Source organism: Coregonus clupeaformis, unplaced genomic scaffold, assembly GCF_020615455.1.
Source record: "Coregonus clupeaformis isolate EN_2021a unplaced genomic scaffold, ASM2061545v1 scaf0131, whole genome shotgun sequence".
Lineage (NCBI taxonomy): Eukaryota > Metazoa > Chordata > Actinopteri > Salmoniformes > Salmonidae > Coregonus > Coregonus clupeaformis.
The window spans coordinates 378,405-404,008 of NW_025533586.1; the positions used below are offsets into that span (position 1 = coordinate 378,405).

At 39.6% G+C, this 25,604-nt stretch overlaps 1 protein-coding gene, 2 non-coding genes and 1 pseudogene across 3 annotated transcripts; all 4 read left to right on the forward strand.

Moving 5' to 3' along the window:
- The first annotated feature begins 2,583 nt into the window (after nt 1–2,583).
- trnaa-agc lies at nt 2,584–2,659 on the forward strand. The gene has a single exon. It is a non-coding gene; the product is annotated as a tRNA-Ala (tRNA).
- A 5,827-nt stretch (nt 2,660–8,486) lies between these two features.
- Nucleotides 8,487–9,488, forward strand: LOC123483474 (P2Y purinoceptor 13-like). Its single transcript, XM_045213623.1, has one exon. It carries the CDS (start codon nt 8,487–8,489, stop codon nt 9,486–9,488), a length of 1,002 nt encoding a protein of 333 aa, XP_045069558.1.
- A 9,592-nt stretch (nt 9,489–19,080) lies between these two features.
- Nucleotides 19,081–20,071, forward strand: LOC121566978 (annotated as a pseudogene).
- Nucleotides 20,072–23,096: 3,025 nt separating this feature from the next.
- trnaa-agc lies at nt 23,097–23,172 on the forward strand. Its single transcript has one exon. It is a non-coding gene; the product is annotated as a tRNA-Ala (tRNA).
- Nucleotides 23,173–25,604: the final 2,432 nt, after the last annotated feature.

The window sequence follows — 25,604 nt, forward strand, 5'->3', positions numbered from 1 at the left end:
CATCCAAGACAACGCAGGAGTGGCTTCAGGACAAGTCTCTTAATGTCCTTGAGTGGCCCAGCCAGAGCCGGGACTTGAACCCGATCTAACATCTCTGGAGAGACCTGAAAATAGCTGTGCAGTGACGCTCCCCATCCAACCTGACAGAGCTTGAGAGGATCTGCAGTGAAGAATGGGAGAAACTCCCCAAATACAGGTGTGCCAAGCTTGTAGCGTCATTCCCAAGAAGACTCAAGGCTGTAATCGCTGCCAAAGGTGCTTCAAGAAAGTACTGAGTAAAGGGTTTGAATACTTATGTAAATGTGATATTTCAGTTATTCTTTTGTTTTTGTTTTACTTTGCCATTATGGGATATTGTGTGTAGATTGATGAGGGGGAAAAAACAATTCAATCCATTTTCAAATAAGGTTGTAAAGTAACAGAATGTCAAAAAAGTCAAGGGGTCTGAATACTTTCCGAAAGCACTGTATATTAGAAATGAATCCACAGGGTATGATGTACTACTGAAGTCCATACATTTACACCAAGAGAAGAGACCATACAGAATGCATAATCTTGTTTTATGATGTTTGTAGTGACAATGATTATGGTGATGATGGTTTACTAGATATAGTACCAATGCATGGTCGGACAATAGGCCGCAGGGACTGAATATGTGTGCATTAGGCTAACTGTTAGCTTTCCGGTGTTTTCCATATTGTGTTACTATGGTGTATTGTTTATGTTTGTTTGTATGTTGAATTCACAAAATGAATTTCCATGTAAATGGACAAGTAAAGTATATTGTATACTATTTAAAAACATACCAATAAAGGAATATAGTGGTCCTATTAGCTTTCAGATATATGTCTGGTTGCCAGGTTAATCTACAATATGTCAAAACTAAACTATTTTGGGTCAAATAATGTTGGGCAAATCATACACTACATCAGAGAGTCACAATAGCATAACCTGGTCTCACTGTTGCTTTAGTGGCACTCTATTTCCCTGGATTTGCATCTGTCTGGACATGTACAGCCTTCTTGGGTAATTCAAGGGAAATTCAAGGTGTGAGTCTCATATACTGTACACTGGCGCTGTGACAGAGTTCCACAGTACTTTCCTGTCTGATCACTGATCGTCTTCAGATAGGTGAGTAAATATTTTAGTTTTGTCTCTTCTTATCTTTACTCTGAGCTGTTTTATGCATTGCTTCATCAAGGTACATTAAAATGAATTATAATGGGTATAAGTATAGTTAATATATATAAATTGTTATAAATTGTTATTCATTTGTTTACAGATTCTATAGTTTCTAAATATGTAATAAAGAGTTATAAAACATTCATTATTCTTTACACAGATTTGTGGGTTGGCTTCTCTTGTTGTCTTAAGAGATTTCTATCAATGGAGGAAAAAAAGTTGTTTTAAATAACAATTAGTTCCAGGACCAAAAACAGCAACATCCCCATGAGAATATGACAAACATACATAACCTCCCTAACCTGCCGAATCCAGGCCACTGTAGGAAGAATTAGCATGTGCATATGCTTTCAGCAGCAGTGAACCATTCATGAAAACAACAATTCTATCATATGGCTCAGTTGGTAGAACATGGCTCTTGCAACGCCAGGAATGTGGGTTTGATTGGAGGACTTCTATGTATTGTGGTCTGATGAATGTTTCACAGAGGATCATACTGCCCTCTCCTGGAAGGTTGATGGAACTGAACTGTGTGTTGATTGAAGCTCTGTCTGGGCGATGTGAAGAATTAATGGGACCTTCCAATGAGCGAGAAGAGTAGGAACTCTGCAAAGGCCAGTGATAATTATAATAATATGCAGACCAGTCTGTAACACCAGTCTGTAACACCAGTCTGTAACACCAGTCTGTAACACCAGTCTGTAACACCAGTCTGTAACACCAGCCTGTAACACCAGTCTATAACACCAGTCTATAACACCAGTCTGTAACACCAGTCTGTAACACCAGTCTGTAACACCAGTCTGTAACACCAGTCTGTAACACCAGTCTGTAACACCAGTCTGTAACACCAGTCTGTAACACCAGTCTGTAACACCAGTCTGTAACACCAGTCTGTAACACCAGTCTATAACACCAGTCTGTAACACCAGTCTGTAACACCAGTCTATAACACCAGTCTGTAACACCAGTCTGTAACACCAGTCTGTAACACCAGTCTGTAACACCAGTCTATAACACCAGTCTGTAACACCAGTCTGTAACACCAGTCTGTAACACCAGTCTGTAACACCAGTCTATAACACCAGTCTGTAACACCAGTCTGTAACACCAGTCAGTAACACCAGTCTGTAACACCAGTCTATAACACCAGTCTGTAACACCAGTCTATAACACCAGTCTGTAACACCAGTCTGTAACACCAGTCTATAACACCAGTCTGTAACACCAGTCTGTAACACCAGTCTGTAACACCAGTCTGTAACACCAGTCTGTAACACCAGTCTGTAACACCAGTCTGTAACACCAGTCTGTAACACCAGTCTGTAATACCAGTCTGTAACACCAGTCTGTAACACCATTCTGTAACAGTTAATAGAATGTCATAACCCTCTCTACATTGGCCTCCTGTAGCTCAGTTGGTAGAGCATGGCGCTAGCAATGCCAGGGTTGTGGGTTCGATTCCCACGGGGGGCCAGTATGAAATATGTATGCACTCACTAACTGTAAGTTACTCTGGATAAGAGTGTCTGCTAAATGACTAAAATGTAAATGTCACCATAACCTCATGCCAAAGGAAATCACCTCAGGTCTCTCTCATAACAGCTTAGTTCCCTATAGTGGCATTCTGCTTTGAACTCATTATTTCTTTAGGCTTTAGGAACTGAAATAAGAGACTTGTACTTCCCCTATAATTATGTGTAACCATGGCTCAGTACTTACGCCAATAATGTACAGGATAACTTTTCTATGCTGCATAAAGTTGTGAAATCTAAATATTTTCTCTCCCACTCATTGTATTTAACCATTCCTTCAACACACCAGCATGATACTGAGGGATGAATCTCCTGATTTCTCTGATGCATTGAAAGCCAGACGTCGTCTATGTTAGACGGGATGCTGCTACCTGTACAGAGGAACCTAGAAAAACAAGCTGTGACTGGCAGGAAGCTTTCCGGGGCATGGGCGTGTCGAAGTGGCAGGATGTGAAACAATTCCAGTAAATAAATAAAAACACTGCTAAATACACCAGAAAGTTCCTGTGAAAACAATAGTTCATGTGAAAGAAATGGTGTGTGTGCATAGCGTATGACCATGAGAAAGAGAAACATGTAATCTGATCAGGTTTGATCTTTTAAATAACAATTAGTTCCAGGACCAAAAACAGCAACATCCCCATGAGAATATGACAAACATACATAACCTCCCTAACCTGCCGAATCCAGGCCACTGTAGGAAGAATTAGCATGTGCAGATGCTATCAGCAGCAGTGAACCATTCATGAAAACAACAATTCTATGATATGGCTCAGTTGGTAGAACATGGCTCTTGCAACGCCAGGAATGTGGGTTTGATTCATGGGCCACCCAAACATAACATACATTTAACTAACTGTAAGTCACTCTGGATAAGAGCGTCTGCTAAATGACTAAAATGTAAATGTCACCATAACCTCATGCCAAAGGAAATCACCTCAGGTCTCTCTCATAACAGCTTAGTTCCCTATAGTGGCATTCTGCTTTGAACTCATCATTTCTTTAGGCTTTAGGAACTGAAATAAGAGACTTGTACAGTGGGGAAAAAACGTATTTAGTCAGCCACCAATTGTGCAAGTTCTCCCACTTAAAAAGATGAGAGAGGCCTGTCATTTTCATCATAGGTACATGTCAACTATGACGGACAAAATGAGGAAAGAAATTCCAGAAAATCACATTGTAGGATTTTTTATGAATTTATTTGCAAATTATGGTGGAAAATAAGTATTTGGTCAATAACAAAAGTTTTCTGGATCTCACAGACCTGTAACTTCTTCTTTAAGAGGCTCCTCTGTCCTCCACTCGTTACCTGTATTAATGGCACCTGTTTGAACTTGTTATCAGTATAAAAGACACCTGTCCACAACCTCAAACAGTCACACTCCAAACTCCACTATGGCCAAGACCAAAGAGCTGTCAAAGGACACCAGAAACAAAATTGTAGACCTGCACCAGGCTGAGAAGACTGAATCTGCAATAGGTAAGCAGCTTGGTTTGAAGAAATCAACTGTGGGAGCAATTATTAGGAAATGGAAGACATACAAGACCACTGATAATCTCCCTCGATCTGGGGCTCCACGCAAGATCTCACCCCGTGGGGTCAAAACGATCACAAGAACGGTGAGAAAAAATCCCAGAACCACACGGGGGGACCTAGTGAATGACCTGCAGAGAGCTGGGACCAAAGTAACAAAGCCTACCATCAGTAACACACTACGCCGCCAGGGACTCAAATCCTGCAGTGCAAGACGTGTCCCCCTGCTTAAGCCAGTACATGTCCAGGCCCGTCTGAAGTTTGCTAGAGTGCATTTGGATGATCCAGAAGAGGATTGGGAGAATGTCATATGGTCAGATGAAACCAAAATAGAACTTTTTGGTAAAAACTCAACTCGTCGTGTTTGGAGGACAAAGAATGCTGAGTTGCATCCAAAGAACACCATACCTACTGTGAAGCATGGGGGTGGAAACATCATGCTTTTGGGCAGTTTTTCTGAAAAGGGACCAGGACGACTGATCCGTGTAAAGGAAAGAATGAATGGGGTCATGTATCGTGAGATTTTAAGTGAAAACCTCCTTCCATCAGCAAGGGCATTGAAGATGAAACGTGGCTGGGTCTTTCAGCATGACAATGATCCCAATCACACCGCCCGGGCAACGAAGGAGTGGCTTCGTAAGAAGCATTTCAAGGTCCTGGAGTGGCCTAGCCAGTCTCCAGATCTCAACCCCATAGAAAATCTTTGGAGGGAGTTGAAAGTCCGTGTTGCCCAGCGACAGCCCCAAAACATCACTGCTCTACAGGAGATCTGCATGGAGGAATGGGCCAAAATACCAGCAACAGTGTGTGAAAACCTTGTGAAGACTTACAGAAAACGTTTGACCTGTGTCATTGCCAACAAAGGGTATATAACAAAGTATTGAGAAACTTTTGTTGTTGACCAAATACTTATTTTCCACCATAATTTGCAAATAAATTCATAAAAAATCCTACAATGTGATTTTCTTGAATTTTTTTTCTCATTTTGTCTGTCATAGTTGACGTGTACCTATGATGAAAATTACAGGCCTCTCATCTTTTTAAGTGGGAGAACTTGCACAATTGGTGGCTGACTAAATACTTTTTTTCCCCACTGTACTTCCCCTATAATTATGTATAACCATGGCGGAGTACTTACGCCAATAATGTACAGGATAACTTTTCTATGCAGCATAAAGTAGTGAAATCTAAATATTTTCTAGCATGTGCAGATGCTATCAGCAGCAGTGAACCATTAATGAAAACAACAATTCTATCATATGGCTCAGTTGGTAGAACATGGCTCTTGCAACGCCAGGAATGTGGGTTTGATTCCTGGGCCACCCAAACATAACACATATTTATATGCATGCATGACTGTAAGTCACTTTGGATAAAAGTGTCCGCTAAATGGCATGATATTGTTATATTATAAGAAGTCTGACAAACAAGGGCAGCTTTTTTCAGTTGTGCCAAAAGATGAAGATACTGATAACTGACCCTGTGCGTTAGCTCTTATCTTACCACTTCCTGATATCCAGGAAGTGTATTAGGTGACGTAGCAAAAACTGTCCCGATACATCGCAGTAACGTATCTCACTTGTAAGCATAGATATCGTAGTGACATTCCTCCATGCAAAGATTGTTTTTCACAACTTTACCGGTGAGTTTCTTTATTTTATTTATTTCTAATAACACATCCTATACATTTTATTTTCTTAAATAATATTTTCACTGTTTTGAACTGTATGGAACAATGTAAATACGCTGTTCTCTGATTACAAAGATTGTACGCAGATATCCCAAATCTGACAAAAGGATGCCTTTGACACAGAAATAATAAGCTTTGAATTATTTTGAGAAAAGTTTCTTGTGAACTTTATGAATCACAATCATAAGACTTTTATGCTTTCAATTGTATTTTGCAATAACCATAAACTATTAATTCACACAATGAAAATGAACCATATCGTGGTGTCAAATTTATATTTTAAATTTTAAAAAAACATTAAAGGGGCAATTTAGTGTTTGGTATATCAAATTTTTGGACTTTTTAAAGGGGTACTTTGGGATTTTGGCAATGAGTCCATGCAACTTATGTGACTTGTTAAGCAAATTTTTACTCATGAACTTATTTAGGCTTGCCATAACAAAGGGGTTGAATACTTATTGACTCAAGACATTTCAGCTTTTCATTTTTAAATGCTTTTTACAGTGTAGATCAAGTTTATAAATTGCACGGCTGGGCAGATGAGACAGTGGATTGCGCCGTGAGATGGAACAGAGTAAATAGGCATTTCAACATCATAGCCTTAGCCAGTGGTAACATATGGAATAGACACCAGCAGGAATGCGGTTTTAACCAATCAGCATCCAGGATTAGACCCACCCGTTGTATGACCTCCAATATTCTATATGGACAACTTGTTATGATATTTTGGGTGCTATACCATTTTGTTTGAAGTGGCTTAGAAAAGTTGTGCATTTTTTAAAAGCATGCTGCGATAGCCCCTACCACTCCCATCGTTTCACTAGCAGATATGCTGTCTGTGGGGTAAGTAAATAAAGATAACAAAGACATATTTTGGTCAACAACTCTCACGATCACTTTTTGAAGTGAATTAAATGACATTTTCTTAATACATTTAAGTATATTTCAAAATGTTGTGTACTGCCCGTTTAAAACATTTTACTGCAGATTCTTGGTAGTCTTAAACAAATCTACTTTGAAACAAAATATACACCTCACACACATGGTTATGGGCTTTAAAAAAAGAAGACACCTGTACCATGTCAGATATAGAGTTTAAATGTTTTGAATTTTGAGTTTGCATCCCAATATTAGACTTTATATGCATCACAGAAGACTGAAATATGACAAAACTGTTCGACATAGAAACACCGGATTTTCGTCTTGTTTTATTTTTTATAATCTTTATTAATTATAAAATTATGAAAAATATTAATAGCATTCCACCCAGAGGGCGCTTTTGGTCATTGACTGCAGGAAAGGACTACATGGCAGTCATTTTTACCACATAAAAATGACATTCATATTTTCTTCAAAATTCTGAAAACTAAATGATACTATAATAAAAATGACAGTAAATTAGCTTTTTAATACTAATGTGGATTGTACTTTGAAAAAGAACTGCACATTATATGAAGGAAAAATTCATATTTTCATTTTACAGAATATGCTAATTATCCATACACGTCTATTGAAGTAACATTAACAATGTTTTACTAGAATAGTTACATTTACATTTTAGTCATTTAGAAGCTCTTATCCAGAGCGACTTACAGGAGCAATTAGGGTTAAGTGTTCGACAGATTTTTCACCTAGTCGGCTCTGAGATATGCCAACTTCTGTCTGTAGCGTCCAAACCGTTTGGGCTACAAACCACCCTGTGGAAAGGGTAGACTCTCTTGAACACGATGTTCTCCGTTTTGCTCTATGACACCCACAAGTATCACGGGACTCGTCGGAAGGTAACCCATGCAAATGAATGGAAGTATGGAGGTAGTTTTGTGCTAACAAAAATAAGGGGTTAAATATGTGTCCAAAAAAACTACAATATTTCCTAAACTTCCTACATATAGGACAGACACTTCAAAACCTTATTTCTTATGATTAATTTTTTTTACTGTCTTTTTTTACATTTATGAATGTGTTATTCAATGCGTGGGCTATAATAGGAAAGGCCAGATTCAATATTTTATCAAATAACTTTTCTATGTATTTTTTTATACCTAAAGGCATCCTAAAATTCCAAATCAAATAGCTAAATGATCCATGGTATGACCATCTTAAAACAATTCCATATGTTAGATTATTAACATATGGAATTGAGGTTAACGGTCATTTTGGTAAAATAGCAGTCTGTTTTGGTAATTTTGTCATTTCAGATAACATTAATTGGATGTGTAATGATGTTTTGATAAGAATTAAGTTGATATTTTGCTATGATTGTTGCTTTTCCAATTATTTCTTCTTGGGGTATGATAGTTGAAATGAGCACATGATCCATTTATATTCTTAAATTATATTCTTCAAGAAGCAATGGCTACATATCATTTATTCAAAATTCCAAAAATGGATGTACCAATGCAGATTTCCCCTTTAATCTATAAATTAATTATTATTTTAATCATTTTTCTTGCTAACCTCATTTGCAGATTCCTCAAAACTAGTAGCCAAAATGGCATCACTTCCCCCTCCACTGGACTGTGGTTATAATGAAGATACCATAAATATGGCTATATCAAGTCTCTACTTCCTGTTGTTCATCCCAGCCCTCATCATCAATGGGGTAGCAGTCTTGGTCTGCATGCAACTTCGCTCAACGTCCACCTTCATGGTGTATCTGAAGAACCTTGTGGTCACTGACCTTCTCATGACCCTGACCATCCCTCTCAAAGCAGCCACTATCCTGCCCAGTGCTCCTCTGACTCTGAAGGCCTTTACCTGTCGCTACTCTGATGTTATTTTCTACCTCTGTATGTACATGAGCATCATTCTACTGGGCCTCATCAGTCTGGACCGCTTCTTCAAGATCGTCAGGCCCTGTGGCAGGTTGTTGGGTCAGAACCTGGTCTTCGGCAAAGTGCTGTCTGCTTCCATCTGGGTGGTGCTGTTGGCCACTAATGTCATTCCAACCATGATCCTGACCAATCAGGTTCCCACAAATAAAACTAATGAACACTGTATGAAAATGAAGAGCGATGCAGGACAGGCTTTTCACAGAGGCGTGGTCTTATTCAACAGCGCGATCTTCTGGATGGTGTTTGTTCTTATTTGTTTCTGTTACATATGCATAGCGAGAAAAGTTGTTCAATCATACAGGAAATCAGGAAGCAGCAATGACGAGGGGAGGCATAAAACCAAAGTGAGGGTGTTTTTGGTTCTGGTGGTTTTCCTGGTGTGTTTCGGCCCATACCACGCCGTACGTATCCCTTACACCCGGCTTCAGGTTACCTCAACGACCAGCTGCACTAAGGCCACCTTACGGATCTCTAAAAAGATCACCTTGTGGATGTCAGCCATGAACGTCTGTCTGGACCCTCTCATCTACTTCTTCCTCTGTAAATCCTTCAGGACCAACCTGTTCAAGACGTTCCGTCTCCCACCTGGGACCTGTAGCTGGCTCACTGGGAAAGGGTCCAGCCCCAACACAACAGAGGATCAGACCCCAACACAGGAGACTCCCCAGGGAGACTCCTGTGCCTGTATAGAAAATGTAAACTCTTCGGAATGATCTACTTTATGCTGTGTGAGGTTCAGTTTCACAGATTATCATACTGCCCCCTGGTGGAGGGTTAACTATCCTACTAGTTATATTAGAGGGTTAGGGTTATTACACAATGTCTGATGTACTATCCTACTGGTCATATTATAAATTAATCCACCAGGTGTGATGTACTATCCTACTAGTAATATTAGAAATGAATCCACAGGGTGTGATGTAGTATCCTACTAGTTATATTAGAAATTAATCCAAAGGGGGTGATGTACTATCCTACTAGTAATATTAGAAATTAATCCACCAGGTGTGATGTACTATCCTACTAGTTATATTAGAAATTAATCCACAGGGTGTGATGTACTATCCTACTAGTAATATTAGAAATTAATCCACCAGGTGTGATGTACTATCCTACTAGTTATATTAGAAATTAATCCACAGGGTGTGATGTACTATCCTACTAGTTACAGTGCAGTCGGAAAGTATTCAGACCACTTTACTTTTTGTTTGTTACATTAAAGCCTTATTCTAAAATTGATTAAATATATTTTTTTCAGCATAAATCTACACACAATACCCCATAATGATGATTTAAAAACAGGTTTTTATAACTTTTTGCTAATTTATCAAATAAAACAAAAAACAGAAATACCTTATTTACATAAGTATTCAGACCCTTTGTTATGAGACTCAAAATTGAGCTCAGGTGCATCCTGTTTCCATTGATCATCCTTGAGATGTTTCTACAACTTGATTGGAGTTCACCTGTGGTAAATTAAATTGATTGGACATGATTTGGAAAGGCAAACACCTGTCTATATAAGGTTCCACAGTTGACAGTGAATGTCAGAGCAAAAACCAAGCCATGATGTCGAAGGAATTGTCCATAGAGCTCCAAGACAGAATTGTGTCAAGGCACAGATCTGGGGAAGGGTACCAAAACATTTCTGCAGCATTGAAGGTCCCCAAGAACCCAATGGCTTCCATCGTTCTTAAATGGAAGACGTTTGGAACCACCAACACTCTTTCTGGAGCTATCCACAAGGCCAAACTGAGCAATCGGGGGAGAAGGGCCTTGGTCAGGGAGGTGACCAAGAACCCGATGGTCACTCTGACAGAGCTCCAGAGTTCCTCTGTGGAGATGTGTTATGTGAATTATTTAACAAACTATTTCAGTGTCTCTGTGCGTCTCCCAAAAGGTTGTAAGTATTTTGGATTTAAGAAACGGACAGAGTCCCGGTCTGCATAGTCAGAGATATATTCATTGAGAATTCTGCCATCACAATTTCAGAGTCCATCTTTTATACTCACACGTCATACAAAAATCCCTCCCCACTTTAGGCGGGCTGTAGTTTTCACACACACATACATACACAAACACATACATACACACACACACACACACACACACATACACACACACACACACACATACATACACACACACACACATACACACACACACACACATGCATTCCTTAGTTATCGCCGTCCTCACAATATCCTGCATACTCCTTAAAAAGCCTAACAGTCTCTCTCCTCCCTAAACTGGGAGGCCCCTTTATCTTGGTTTCTCAGTTGTCTGTAGGACAGCTCTCCTTGTCCTTTGTTGTCTGGTCTAACTCTTACTCACATTGCTAAATAGTAGCTCAATGTCATAGTCTTTACTGGTCCTACACTCACACATTCTAACACATTTCACACAGTTTCAGGGTGTAATAATTAGACATTAATAATTATTCTATCAAGATGAGAGAACCTTCGAGAAGGACGACCATCTCTGCAGCACTCCACCAATCAGGCCTTTACGGTAGAGTGGCCAGACGGAAGCCACTCCTCAGTAAAAGGCACATGACAGCCCACTTGGAGTTTGCCAAAAGGCACCTAAAGGACTCCGACCATGAGAAACACAATTCTCTGGTCTGATGAAACCAAGTTTGAACTCTTTGGCCTGAATGCCAAGCGTGACGGCTGGAGGAAACCTGGCACTCTCCCACGGTGAAGCATGATGGTGGCAGCGTCATGCTGGGGGGGTTCAGCATCAGGGACTGGGAGACTGGTCAGGATCGAAGGAAAGATGAACAGAGCAAAGTACAGATCGATCCTTGATGAAAACCTGCTCCAGAGCGCTCCGGACCTCAGAATGGGGCGAGGTTCACCTTCCAACAGGACAACGACCCTAAGCACACACATCCAAGACAACGCAGGAGTGGCTTCAGGACAAGTCTCTGAATGTCCTTGAGTGGCCCAGCCAGAGCCCGGACTTGAACCCGATCGAACATCTCTGGAGAGACCTGAAAATAGCTGTGCAGCGATGCTCCCCATCCAACCTGACAGAGCTTGAGAGGATCTGCAGTGAAGAATGGGAGAAACTCCCCAAATACAGGTGTGCCAAGCTTGTAGCGTCATTCCCAAGAAGACTCGAGGCTGTAATCGCTGCTAAAGGTGCTTCAACAAAGTACTGAATAAAGGGTTTGAATACTTATGTAAATGTAATATTTCAGTTATTCTTTTGTTTTTGTTTTACTTTGCCAGTATTTGGTATTGTGTGTAGATTGATGAGGGGGGAAAAACAATTCAATCCATTTTCAAATAAGGTTGTAAAGTAACAGAATGTCAAAAAAGTCAAGGGGTCTGAATACTTTCCGAAAGAACTGTATATTAGAAATGAATCCACAGGGTATGATGTACTACTGAAGTCCATACATTTACACCAAGAGAAGAGACCATACAGAATGCATAATCTTGTTTTATGATGTTTGTAGTGACGATGATTATGGTGATGATGGTTTACTGCATATAGTACCAATGCATGGTCGGACAATAGGCCGCAGGGACTGAATATGTGTGCATTAGGCTAACTATTAGCTTTCCGGTGTTTTCCATATTGTGTTACTATGGTGTATTGTTTATGTTTGTTTGTATGTTGAATTCACAAAATGAATTTCCATGTAAATGGACAAGTAAAGAATATTGTATACTATTTAAAAACATACCAATAAAGGAATATAGTGGTCCTATTAGATTTCAGATATATTTCTGGTTGCCAAGTTCATCTACAATATGTCAAAACTAGACTATATTGGGTCAAATAATGTTGGGCAAATCATACACTACATCAGAGAGTCACAATAGCATAACCTGGTCTCACTGTTGCATTAGTAGCACTCTATTTCCCTGGATTTGCATCTGTCTGGACATGTACAGCCTTCTTGGATAATTCAAGGGAAATTCAAGGTGTGAGTCTCATATACTGTACACTGGCGCTGTGACAGAGTTCCACAGTACTGTCCTGTCTGATCACTGATCGTCTTCAGATAGGTGAGTAAATCTTTTAGTTTTGTCTCTTCTTATCTTTACTCTGAGCTGTTTTATGCATTGCTTCATCAAGGTACATTAAATGAATTATAATGGGTATAAGTATAGTTAATATATATAAATTGTTATAAATTGTTATTCATTTGTTTACAGATTCTATAGTTTCTAAATATGTAATAAAGAGTTATAAAACATGTATGATTCTTTTCACAGATTTGTGGGTTGGCTTCTCTTGTTGTCTTAAGAGATTTCTATCAATGGAGGAAAAAAAGTTGTTTTAAATAACAATTAGTTCCAGGACCAAAGACAGCAACATCCCCATGAGAATATGACAAACATACATAACCTCCCTAACCTGCCGAATCCAGGCCACTTTAGGAAGAATTAGCATGTGCAGATGCTATCAGCAGCAGTGAACCATTCATGAAAACAACAATTATATCATATGGCTCTGTTGGTAGAACATGGCTCTTGCAACGCCAGGAATGTGGGTTTGATTGGAGGACTTCTATGTATTGTGGTCTGATGAATGTTTCACAGAGGATCATACTGCCCTCTCCTGGAAGGTTGACGGAACTGAACTGTGTGTTGATTGAAGCTCTGTCTGGGCGATGTGAAGAATAATATGCAGAGCAGTCTGTAACACCAGTCTGTAACACCAGTCTATAACACCAGTCTGTAACACCAGTCTGTAACACCAGTCTATAACACCAGTCTATAACACCAGTCTGTAACACCAGTCTGTAACACCAGTCTGTAACACCAGTCTGTAACACCAGTCTGTAACACCAGTCTATAACACCAGTCTATAACACCAGTCTGTAACACCAGTCTGTAACACCAGTCTGTAACACCAGTCTATAACACCAGTCTATAACACCAGTCTGTAACACCAGTCTATAACACCAGTCTATAACACCAGTCTGTAACACCAGTCTATAACACCAGTCTGTAACACCAGTCTGTAACACCAGTCTATAACACCAGTCTATAACACCAGTCTATAACACCAGTCTATAACACCAGTCTATAACACCAGTCTGTAACACCAGTCTATAACATCAGTCTGTAACACCAGTCTGTAACACCAGTCTGTAACACCAGTCTGTAACACCAGTCTATAACACCAGTCTATAACACCAGTCTGTAACACCAGTCTGTAACACCAGTCTATAACACCAGTCTGTAACACCAGTCTATAACACCAGTCTGTAACACCAGTCTGTAACACCAGTCTGTAAAACCAGTCTGTAACACCATTCTGTATCAGTTAATAGAATGTCATAACCCTCTCTGAATTGGCCTCCTGTAGCTCAGTTGGTAGAGCATGGCGCTAGCAATGCAAGGGTTGTGGGTTAGATTTCCACGGGGGGCCGGTATGAAAAATGTATGCACTCACTAACTGTAAGTCACTCTGGATAAGAGTGTCTGCTAAATGACTTAAATGTCACCATAACCTCATGCCAAAGGAAATCACCTCAGGTCTCTCTCATAACAGCTTAGTGCCCTATATTGGCATTCTGCTTTGAACTCATAATTTCTTTTGGCTTTAGGAACTGAAATAAGAGACATGTACAGTGGGGAAAAAAAGTATTTAGTCAGCCACCAATTGTGCAAGTTCTCCCACTTAAAAAAATGAGAGAGGCCTGTAATTTTCATCATAGGTACACGTCAACTATGACAGACAAAATGAGGGGGAAAAAATCCAGAAAATCAAATTGTAGGATTTTTTATGAATTTATTTGCAAATTATGGTGGAAATAAGTATTTGGTCAATAACAAAAGTTTTCTGGCTCTCACAGACCTGTAACGTCTTCTTTAAGAGGCTCCTCTGTCCTCCACTCGTTACCTGTATCAATGGCACCTGTTTGAACTTGTTATCAGTATAAAAGACACCTGTCCACAACCTCAAACAGTCACACTCCAAACTCCACTATGGCCAAGACCAAAGAGCTGTCAAAGGACACCAGAAACAAAATTGTAGACCTGCACCAGGCTGGGAAGACTGAACATGTAATAGGTAAGCAGCTTGGTTTGAAGAAATCAACTGTGGGAGCAATTATTAGGAAATGGAAGACATACAAGACCACTGATAATCTCCCTCGATCTGGGGCTCCACGCAAGATCTCACCCCGTGGGGTCAAAATGATCACAAGAACGGTGAGCAAAAATCCCAGAACCACACGGGGGGACCTAGTGAATGACCTGCAGAGAGCTGGGACCAAAGTAACAAAGCCTACCATCAGTAACACACTACGCCTTCAGGGACTCAAATCCTGCAGTGGCAGACGTGTCCCCCTGCTTAAGCCAGTACATGTCCAGGCCCGTCTGAAGTTTGCTAGAGTGCATTTGGATGATCCAGAAGAGGATTGGGAGAATGTCATATGGTCAGATGAAACCAAAATAGAACTTTTTGGTAAAAACTCAACTCGTCGTGTTTGGAGGACAAAGAATGCTGAGTTGCATCCAAAGAACACCATACCTACTGTGAAGCATGGGGGTGGAAACATCATGCTTTGGGGCTGTTTTTCTGCAAAGGGACCAGGACGACTGATCCGTGTAAAGGAAAGAATGAATGGGGCCATGTATCGTGAGATTTTGAGTGAAAACCTCCTTCCATCAGCAAGGGCATTGAAGATGAAACATGGCTGGGTCTTTCAGCATGACAATGATCCCAAACACACCGCCCGGGCAACGAAGGAGTGGCTTCGTAAGAAGCATTTCAAGGTCCTGGAGTGGCCTAGCCAGTCTCCAGATCTCAACCCCATAGAAAATCTTTGGAGGGAGTTGAAAGTCTGTGTTGCCCAGCGACAGCCCCAAAACATCACTGCTCTAGAGGAGATCTGCATGGAGGAATGGGCCAAAATACCAGCAACAGTGTGTGAAAACCTTGTGAAGACTTACAGAAAACGTTTGACCTGTGTCATTGCCAACAAAGGGTATATAACAAAGTATTTAGAAAATTTTGTTATTGACCAAATACTTATTTTCCACCATAATTTGCAAATAAATTCATAAAAAATCCTACAATGTGATTTTCTTGATTTTTTTTTCTCATTTTGTCTGTCATAGTTGACGTGTACCTATGATGAAAATTACAGGCCTCTCATCTTTTTAAATTGGAGAACTTGCACAATTGGTGGCTGACTAAATACTTTTTTTCCCCACTGTACTTCCCCTATAATTATGTGTAACCATGGCGGAGTACTTACGCCAATAATGTACAGGATAACTTTTCTATGCGGCATAAAGTAGTGAAATCTAAATATTTTCTAGCATGTGCAGATGCTATCAGCAGCAGTGAACCATTCATGAAAACAACAATTCTATCATATGGCTCAGTTGGTAGAACATGGCTCTTGCAATGCCAGGAATGTGGGTTTGATTCCTGGGCCACACAAACATAACACATATTTATATGCATGCATGACTGTAAGTCACTTTGGATAAAAGTGTCCGCTGAATGTTATGATATTGTTATATTATAAGAAGTCTGACAAACAAGGGCAGCTTTTTTCAGTTGTGCAAAAGATGAAGATACTGATAACTGACCCTGTGCGTTAGCTCTTATCTTACCACTTCCTGATATCCAGGAAGTGTATTAGGTGACGTAGCAAAAACAGTCCCGATACATCGCAGTAATGTATCTCACTTGTAAGCATAGATATCGTAGTGACATTCCTCCATGCAAAGATTGTTTTTCACAACTTTACCGGTGAGTTTCTTTACTTTATTTATTTCTAATAACACATCCTATACATTTTATTTTCTTAAATAATATTTTCACTGTATGGAACTGTATGGAACAATGTAAATACGCTATTCTCTGATTACAAAGATTGTACGCAAATATCCCAAATCTGACAAAAGGATGCCTTTGACACAGAAATAATAAGCTTTGAATTATTTTGAGAAAAGTTTCTTGTGAACTTTATGAATCACAATCATTAGACTTTTATTCTTTCAATTGTATTTTGCAATAACCATAAACTATTAATTCACACAATGAAAATGAACCATATCGTGGAGTCAAATCTATATTTTTAATTTAAAAAAACATTAAAGCGGCAATTTGTATTTGGTATATCAATTTTTTTGACTTTTTAAAGGGGTACTTTGGGATTTTGGCAATGAGTCCATGCAACTTATGTGACTTGTTAAGCAAATTTTTACTCATGAACTTATTTAGTCTTGCCATAACAAAGGGGTTGAATACTTATTGACTCAAGACATTTCAGCTTTTCATTTTAAAATGAATTTTACAGTGGAGATCAAGTTTATAAATTGCCTGGCTGGGCTGATGAGACAGTGGATTGGGCCGTGAGATGGAACAGAGTAAATAGGCATTTTAACATCATAGCCTTAGCCAGTGGTAACTTATTGAATCGACACCGGCAGGAATGCGGTTTTAACCAATCAGCATCCAGGATTAGACCCACCCGTTGTATGACCTCCAATATTCTATATGGACAACTTGTTATGATATTTTGGGTGCTATACCATTTTGTTTGAAGTGGCTTAGAAAAGTTGTGAATTTTTTTAAAGCATGCTACGATAGCCCCTACCACTCCCATCGTTTCACTAGCAGAGATGCTGTCTCTGGGGTAAGTAAATAAAGATAACAAAGACATATTTTGGTCAACAACTCTCACGATCACTTTTTGAAGTGAATTAAATACATTTTCTTAATACATTTAAGTATATTTCAAAATGTTGTGTACTGCCCGTTTAAAACATTTTACTGCAGATTCTTGGTAGTCTTAAACAAATCTACTTTGAAACAAAATATACACCTCACACACATGGTTATGGGCTTTAAAAAAAGAAGACACCTGTACCATGTCAGATATAGAGTTTAAATGTTTTGAATTTTGAGTTTGCATCCCAATATTAGACTTTATATGCATCACAGAAGACTGAAATATGACAAAACTGTTTGACATAGAAACACCGGATTTTCGTCTTGTTTTATTTTTTTATAATCTTTATTAATTATAAAATTATGAAAAATATTTATAGCATTCCACCCAGAGGGCGCTTTTGGTCATTGACTGCAGGAAAGGACTACATGGCAGTCATTTTTACCACATAAATATGACATTCATATTTTCTTCAAAATTCTGAAAACTAAATGATACTATAATAAAAATGATAGTAAATTAGCTTTTCAATACTAATGTGGATTGTACTTTGAAAAAGAACTGCACATTATATGAAGGAAAAATTCATATTTTCATTTTACAGAATATGCTAATTATCCATACACGTCTATTGAAGTAACATTAACAATGTTTTACTAGAATAGTTACATTTACATTTTAGTCATTTAGAAGCTCTTATCCAGAGCGACTTACAGGAGCAATTAGGGTTAAGTGTTCGACAGATTTTTCACCTAGTCGGCTCTGAGATATGCCAACTTCTGTCTGTAGCGTCCAAACCGTTTGGGCTACAAACCACCCTGTGGAAAGGGGAGACTCTCTTGAACACGATGTTCTCCGTTTTGCTCTATGACCCCCACAAGTATCACGGGACTCGTCGGAAGGTAACCCATGCAAATGAATGGAAGTATGGAGGTAGTTTTGTGCTAACAAAAATAAGGGGTTAAATATGTGTCCAAAAAAACTACTATATTTCCTGAACTTCCTTATATCTCCTACATATAGGACAGACACTTCAAAAACTTATTTCTTATGATTAATTTTTTTACTGTCAATGCGTGGGCTATAATAGGAAAGGCCAGATTCAATAATTTATCAAATAACTTTTCTATGTATTTTTTTATACCTAAAGGCGTCCTAAAATTCCAAATCAATTAGCTAAATGATCCATGGTATGAGCATCTTAAAACAATTCCATAGGTTAGCTTATTGACATATGGAATTGAGGTTAACTGTCATTTTGGTAAAATAGCATTCTGTTTTGGTAATTTTTGTATTTCAGATAACATTAATTGGATGTGAAATGATGTTTTGATAAGAATTAAGTTCATATTTTGCTATGATTGTTGCTTTTCCAATAATTTCTTCTTGGGGTATGATAGTTGAAATAAGCATGTGATCCATTTATATTCTTAAAATATATTCTTCAAGAAGCAATGGCTACATATAATTTATTCAAAATTCCAAAAATGGATGTACCAATGCAGATTCCCCTTTAATCTATAAATTAATGATTATTTTAATCATTTTTCTTGCTAACCTCATTAGCAGATTCCTCAAAACTAGTAGCCACAATGGCATCACTTCCCCCTCCACTGGACTGTGGCTTTAATGAAGATACCATAAATATGGCTATATCAAGTCTCTACTTCCTGTTGTTCATCCCAGCCCTCATCATCAATGGGGTAGCAGTCTTGGTCTGCATGCAACTTCGCTCAACGTCCACCTTCATGGTGTATCTGAAGAACCTTGTGGTCACTGTCTGACCTTCTCATGACCCTGACCATCCCTCTCAAAGCAGCCAATATCCTGCCCAGTGCTCCTCTGACTCTGAAGGCCTTTACCTGTCGCTACTCTGATGTTATTTTCTACCTCTGTATGTACATGAGCATCATTCTACTGGGCCTCATCAGTCTGGACCGCTTCTTCAAGATCGTCAGGCCCTGTGGCAGGTTGTTGGGTCAGAACCTGGTCTTCGGCAAAGTGCTGTCTGCTTCCATCTGGGTGGTGCTGTTGGCCACTAATGTCATTCCAACCATGATCCTGACCAATCAGGATCCCACAAACAAGACTAATGAATACTGTATGGAAATGAAGAGCGATGCAGGACAGGGTTTTCACGGAGGCGTGGTCATATTCAACAGCGCCATCTTCTGGATGGTGTTTGTTCTTATTTGTTTCTGTTACATATGCATAGCGAGAAAAGTTGTTCAATCATACAGGAAATCAGGAAGCAGCAATGACGAGGGGAGGCATAAAACCAAAGTGAGGGTGTTTTTGGTTCTGGTGGTTTTCCTGGTGTGTTTCGGCCCATACCACGCCGTACGTGTCCCCTACACCCAGCTTCAGGTTACCTCAATGACCAGCTGCACTAAGGCCACCTTACGGATCTCTAAAAAGATCACCTTGTGGATGTCAGCCATGAACGTCTGTCTGGACCCTCTCATCTACTTCTTCCTCTGTAAATCCTTCAGGACCAACCTGTTCAAGACGTTCCGTCTCCCACCTGGGACCTGTAGCTGGCTCACTGGGAAAGGGTCCGGCCCCAACACAACAGAGGATCAGACCCCAACACAGGAGACTCCCCAGGGAGACTCCTGTGCCTGTATAGAAAATTAAAACTCTTTGGAATGATCTACTTTCTGTTGTGTGAAGGTCTGTTTCACAGATTATCATACTGCCCCCTGGTGGAGGATTAACTATCCTACTAGTTATATTAGAGGGTTAGGGTTATTACACAATGTCTGATGTACTATCCTACTAGTTATATTATAAATTAATCCACCAGGTGTGATGTACTATCCTACTAGTAATATTATAAATTAATCCACAGGGTGTGATGTACTATCCTACTAGTAATATTAGAAATGAATCCACAGGGTGTGATGTACTATCCTACTAGTTATATTAGAAATTAATCCACAGGGTGTGATGTACTATCCTACTAGTAATATTAGAAATTAATCCACAGGGTGTGATGTACTATCCTACTAGTTATATTAGAAATTAATCCACCAGGTGTGATGTACTATCCTACTAGTAATATTAGAAATTAATCCACCAGGTGTGATGTACTATCCTACTAGTTATATTAGAAATTAATTCAGCGGCAGGGACTGGAAGACTAGTCAGGATCGAAGGAAAGATGAAAGGAGGAAAGTACAGAGCGATCCATGATGAAAACCTGCTCCAGAGCGCTCATGACCTCAGACTGGGGCGAGGTTCACCTTCCAACAGGACAACGACCCTAAGCACAAATCCAAGACAACGCAGGAATGGCTTCAGGACAAGTCTCTGAATGTCCTTGAGTGGCCCAGCCAGAGCCCGGACTTGAACCCGATCGAACATCTCTGGAGAGACCTGAAAATAGCTGTGCAGCGATGCTCCCCATCCAACCTGACAGAGCTTGAGAGGATCTGCAGTGAAGAATGGGAGAAACTCCCCAAATACAGGTGTGCCAAGCTTGGAGCGTCATTCCCAAGAAGACTCGAGGCTGTAATCGCTGCTAAAGGTGCTTCAACAAAGTACTGAATAAAGGGTTTGAATACTTATGTAAATGTGATATTTCAGTTATTCTTTTGTTTTTGTTTTACTTTGCCAGTATTTGGTATTGTGTGTAGATTGATGAGGGGGGGAAAACAATTCAATCCATTTTCAAATAAGGTTGTAAAGTAACAGAATGTCAAAAAAGTCAAGGGGTCTGAATACTTTCCGAAAGCACTGTATATTAGAAATGAATCCACAGGGTATGATGTACTACTGAAGTCCATACATTTACACCAAGAGAAGAGACCATACAGAATGCATAATCTTGTTTTATGATGTTTGTAGTGACGATTATTATGGTGATGATGGTTTACTGCATATAGTACCAATGCATGGTCGGACAATAGGCCGCAGGGACTGAATATGTGTGCATTAGGCTAACTATTAGCTTTCCGGTGTTTTCCATATTGTGTTACTATGGTGTATTGTTTATGTTTGTTTGTATGTTGAATTCACAAAATGAATTTCCATGTAAATGGACAAGTAAAGTATATTGTATACTATTTAAAAACATACCAATAAAGGAATATAGTGGTCCTATTAGCTTTCAGATATATTTCTGGTTGCCAGGTTAATCTACAATATGTCAAAACGAGACTATTTTGGGTCAAATAATGTTGGGCAAATCATACACTACATCAGAGAGTCACAATAGCATAACGTGGTCTCACTGTTGCTTTAGTGGCACTCTATTTCCCTGGATTTGCATCTGTCTGGACATGTACAGCCTTCTTGGGTAATTCAAGGGAAATTCAAGGTGTGAGTCTCATATACTGTACACTGGCGCTGTGACAGAGTTCCACAGTACTGTCCTGTCTGATCACTGATCGTCTTCAGATAGGTGAGTAAATCTTTTAGTTTTGTCTCTTCTTATCTTTACTCTGAGCTGTTTTATGCATTGCTTCATCAAGGTACATTAAAATGAATTATAATGGGTATAAGTATAGTTAATATATATAAATTGTTATAAATTGTTATTCATTTGTTTACAGATTCTGTAGTTGATAAATATGTAATAAAGAGTTAAAAAACATTCATGATTCTTTACACAGATTTGTGGGTTGGCTTCTCTTGTTGTCTTAAGAGATTTCTATCAATGGAGGAAAAAAAGTTATTTTAAATAACAATTAGTTCCAGGACCAAAAACAGCAACATCCCCATGAGAATATGACAAACATACATAACCTCCCTAACCTGCCGAATCCAGGCCACTGTAGGAAGAATTAGCATGTGCAGATGCTATCAGCAGTAGTGAACCATTCATGAAAACAACAATTCTATCATATGGCTCAGTTGGTAGAACATGGCTCTTGCAACGCCAGGAATGTGGGTTTGATTGGAGGACTTCTATGTATTGTGGTCTGATGAATGTTTCACAGAGGATCATACTGCCCTCCCCTGGAAGGTTGATGTAACTGAACTGTGTGTTGATTGAAGCTCTGTCTGGGCGATGTGAAGAATGAATGGGACCTTCCAATGAGCGAGAAGAGTAGGAACTCTGAAAAGGCCAGTGATAATTATAATAATATGCAGAGCAGTCTGTAACACCAGTCTGTAACACCAGTCTATAACACCAGTCTGTAACACCAGTCTGTAACACCAGTCTGTAACACCAGTCTGTAACACCAGTCTGTAACACCAGTCTATAACACCAGTCTGTAACACCAGTCTGTAACACCAGTCTGTAACAACAGTCTGTAACACCAGTCTGTAACACCAGTCTGTAACACCAGTCTATAACACCAGTCTGTAACACCAGTCTGTAAAACCAGTATGTAACACCAGTCTGTAACACCAGTCTATAACACCAGTCTGTAACACCAGTCTGTAACACCAGTCTGTAACACCAGTCTGTAACACCATTCTGTAACACCAGTCTGTAACACCAGTCTATAACACCAGTCTGTAACACCAGTCTGTAACACCAGTCTGTAACACCAGTCTGTAACACCAGTCTGTAACACCAGTCTATAACACCAGTCTGTAACACCAGTCTGTAACACCAGTCTGTAACACCAGCCTATAACACCAGTCTGTAACACCAGTCTGTAACACCAGTCTGTAACAGTTAATAGAATGTCATAACCCTCTCTAAATTGGCCTCCTGTAGCTCAGTTGGTAGAGCATGGCGCTAGCCATGCCATGGTTGTGGGTTCGATTCCCACGGGGGGCCAGTATGAAAAATGTATGCACTCACTAGCTGTAAGTCACTCTGGATAAGAGCGTCTGCTAAATGACTAAAATGTTAATGTCAGCATAACCTCATGCCAAAGGAAATCACCTCAGGTCTCTCTCATAACAGCTTAGTTCCCTATATTGGCATTCTGCTTTGAACTCATAATTTCTTTAGGCTTTAGGAACTGAAATAAGAGACATGTACAGTGGGAAAAAAAAGTATTTAGTCAGCCACCAATTGTGCAAGTTCTCCCACTTAAAAAGATGAGAGAGGCCTGTAATTTTCATCATATGTACACGTCAACTATGACAGACAAATTGAGAGAAAAAAAATCCAGAAAATCACATTGTAGGATTTTTTATGAATTTATTTGCAAATTATGGTGGAAAATAAGTATTTGGTCACCTACAAACAAGCAAGATTTCTGGCTCTCACAGACCTGTAACTTCTTCTTTAAGAGGCTCCTCTGTCCTCCACTCGTTACCTGTATTAATGGCACCTGTTTGAACTTGTTATCAGTATAAAAGACACCTGTCCACAACCTCAAACAGTCACACTCCAAACTCCACTATGGCCAAGACCAAAGAGCTGTCAAAGGACACCAGAAACAAAATTGTAGACCTGCACCAGGCTGGGAAGACTGAATCTGCAATAGGTAAGCAGCTTGGTTTGAAGAAATCAACTGTGGGAGCAATTATTAGGAAATGGAAGACATACAAGACCACTGATAATCTCCCTCGATCTGGGGCTCCACGCAAGATCTCACCCCGTGGGGTCAAAACGATCACAAGAACGGTGAGCAAAATCCCAGAACCACACCTAGTGAATGACCTGCAGAGAGCTGGGACCAAAGTAACAAAGCCTACCATCAGTAACACACTACGCCGCCAGGGACTCAAATCCTGCAGTGCCAGACGTGTCCCCCTGCTTAAGCCAGTACATGTCCAGGCCCGTCTGAAGTTTGCTAGAGTGCATTTGGATGATCCAGAAGAGGATTGGGAGAATGTCATATGGTCAGATGAAACCAAAATAGAACTTTTTTGGTAAAAACTCAACTCGTCGTGTTTGGAGGACAAAGAATGCTGAGTTGCATCCAAAGAACACCATACCTACTGTGAAGCATGGGGGGTGGAAACATCATGCTTTGGGGCTGTTTTTCTGCAAAGGGACCAGGACGACTGATCCGTGTAAAGGAAAGAATGAATGGGGCCATGTATCGTGAGATTTTGAGTGAAAACCTCCTTCCATCAGCAAGGGCATTGAAGATGAAACGTGGCTGGGTCTTTCAGCATGACAATGATCCCAATCACACCGCCCGGGCAACGAAGGAGTGGCTTCGTAAGAAGCATTTCAAGGTCCTGGAGTGGCCTAGCCAGTCTCCAGATCTCAACCCCATAGAAAATCTTTGGAGGGAGTTGAAATTCCGTGTTGCCCAGCGACAGCCCCAAAACATCACTGCTCTAGAGGAGATCTGCATGGAGGAATGGGCCAAAATACCAGCAACAGTGTGTGAAAACCTTGTGAAGACTTACAGAAAACGTTTGACCTGTGTCATTGCCAACAAAGGGTATATAACAAAGTATTGAGAAACTTTTGTTATTGACCAAATACTTATTTTCCACCATAATTTGCAAATAAATTCTACAATGTGATTTTCTTGATTTTTTTTCTCATTTTGTCTGTCATAGTTGACGTGTACCTATGATGAAAATTACAGGCCTCTCATCTTTTTAAGTGGGAGAACTTGCACAATTGGTGGCTGACTAAATACTTTTTTTCCCCACTGTACTTCCCCTATAATAATGTGTAACCATGGCGGAGTACTTACGCCAATAATGTACAGGATAACTTTTCTATGCGGCATAAAGTAGTGAAATCTAAATATTTTCTAGCATGTGCAGATGCTATCAGCAGCAGTGAACCATTCATGAAAACAACAATTCTATCATATGGCTCAGTTGGTAGAACATGGCTCTTGCAACGCCAGGAATGTGGGTTTGATTCCTGGGCCACCCAAACATAACACATATTTATATGCATGCATGACTGTAAGTCACTTTGGATAAAAGTGTCCGCTAAATGGCATGATATTGTTATATTATAAGAAGTCTGACAAACAAGGGCAGCTTTTTTCAGTTGTGCCAAAAGATGAAGATACTGATAACTGACCCTGTGCGTTAGCTCTTATCTTACCACTTCCTGATATCCAGGAAGTGTATTAGGTAGCAAAAACAGTCCCGATACATCGCAGTAACGTATCTCACTTGTAAGCATAGATATCGTAGTGACATTCCTCCATGCAAAGATTGTTTTTCACAACTTTACCGGTGAGTTTCTTTATTTGATTTATTTCTAATAACACATCCTATACATTTTATTTTCTTAAATAATATTTTCACTGTTTTGAACTGTATGGAACAATGTAAATAC

Bases quoted from the DNA above. Each gene is read 5' to 3' on its own strand.
- LOC123483474 (XM_045213623.1), top strand. From the start codon at position 8,487: ATGGCTATATCAAGTCTCTACTTCCTGTTGTTCATCCCAGCCCTCATC.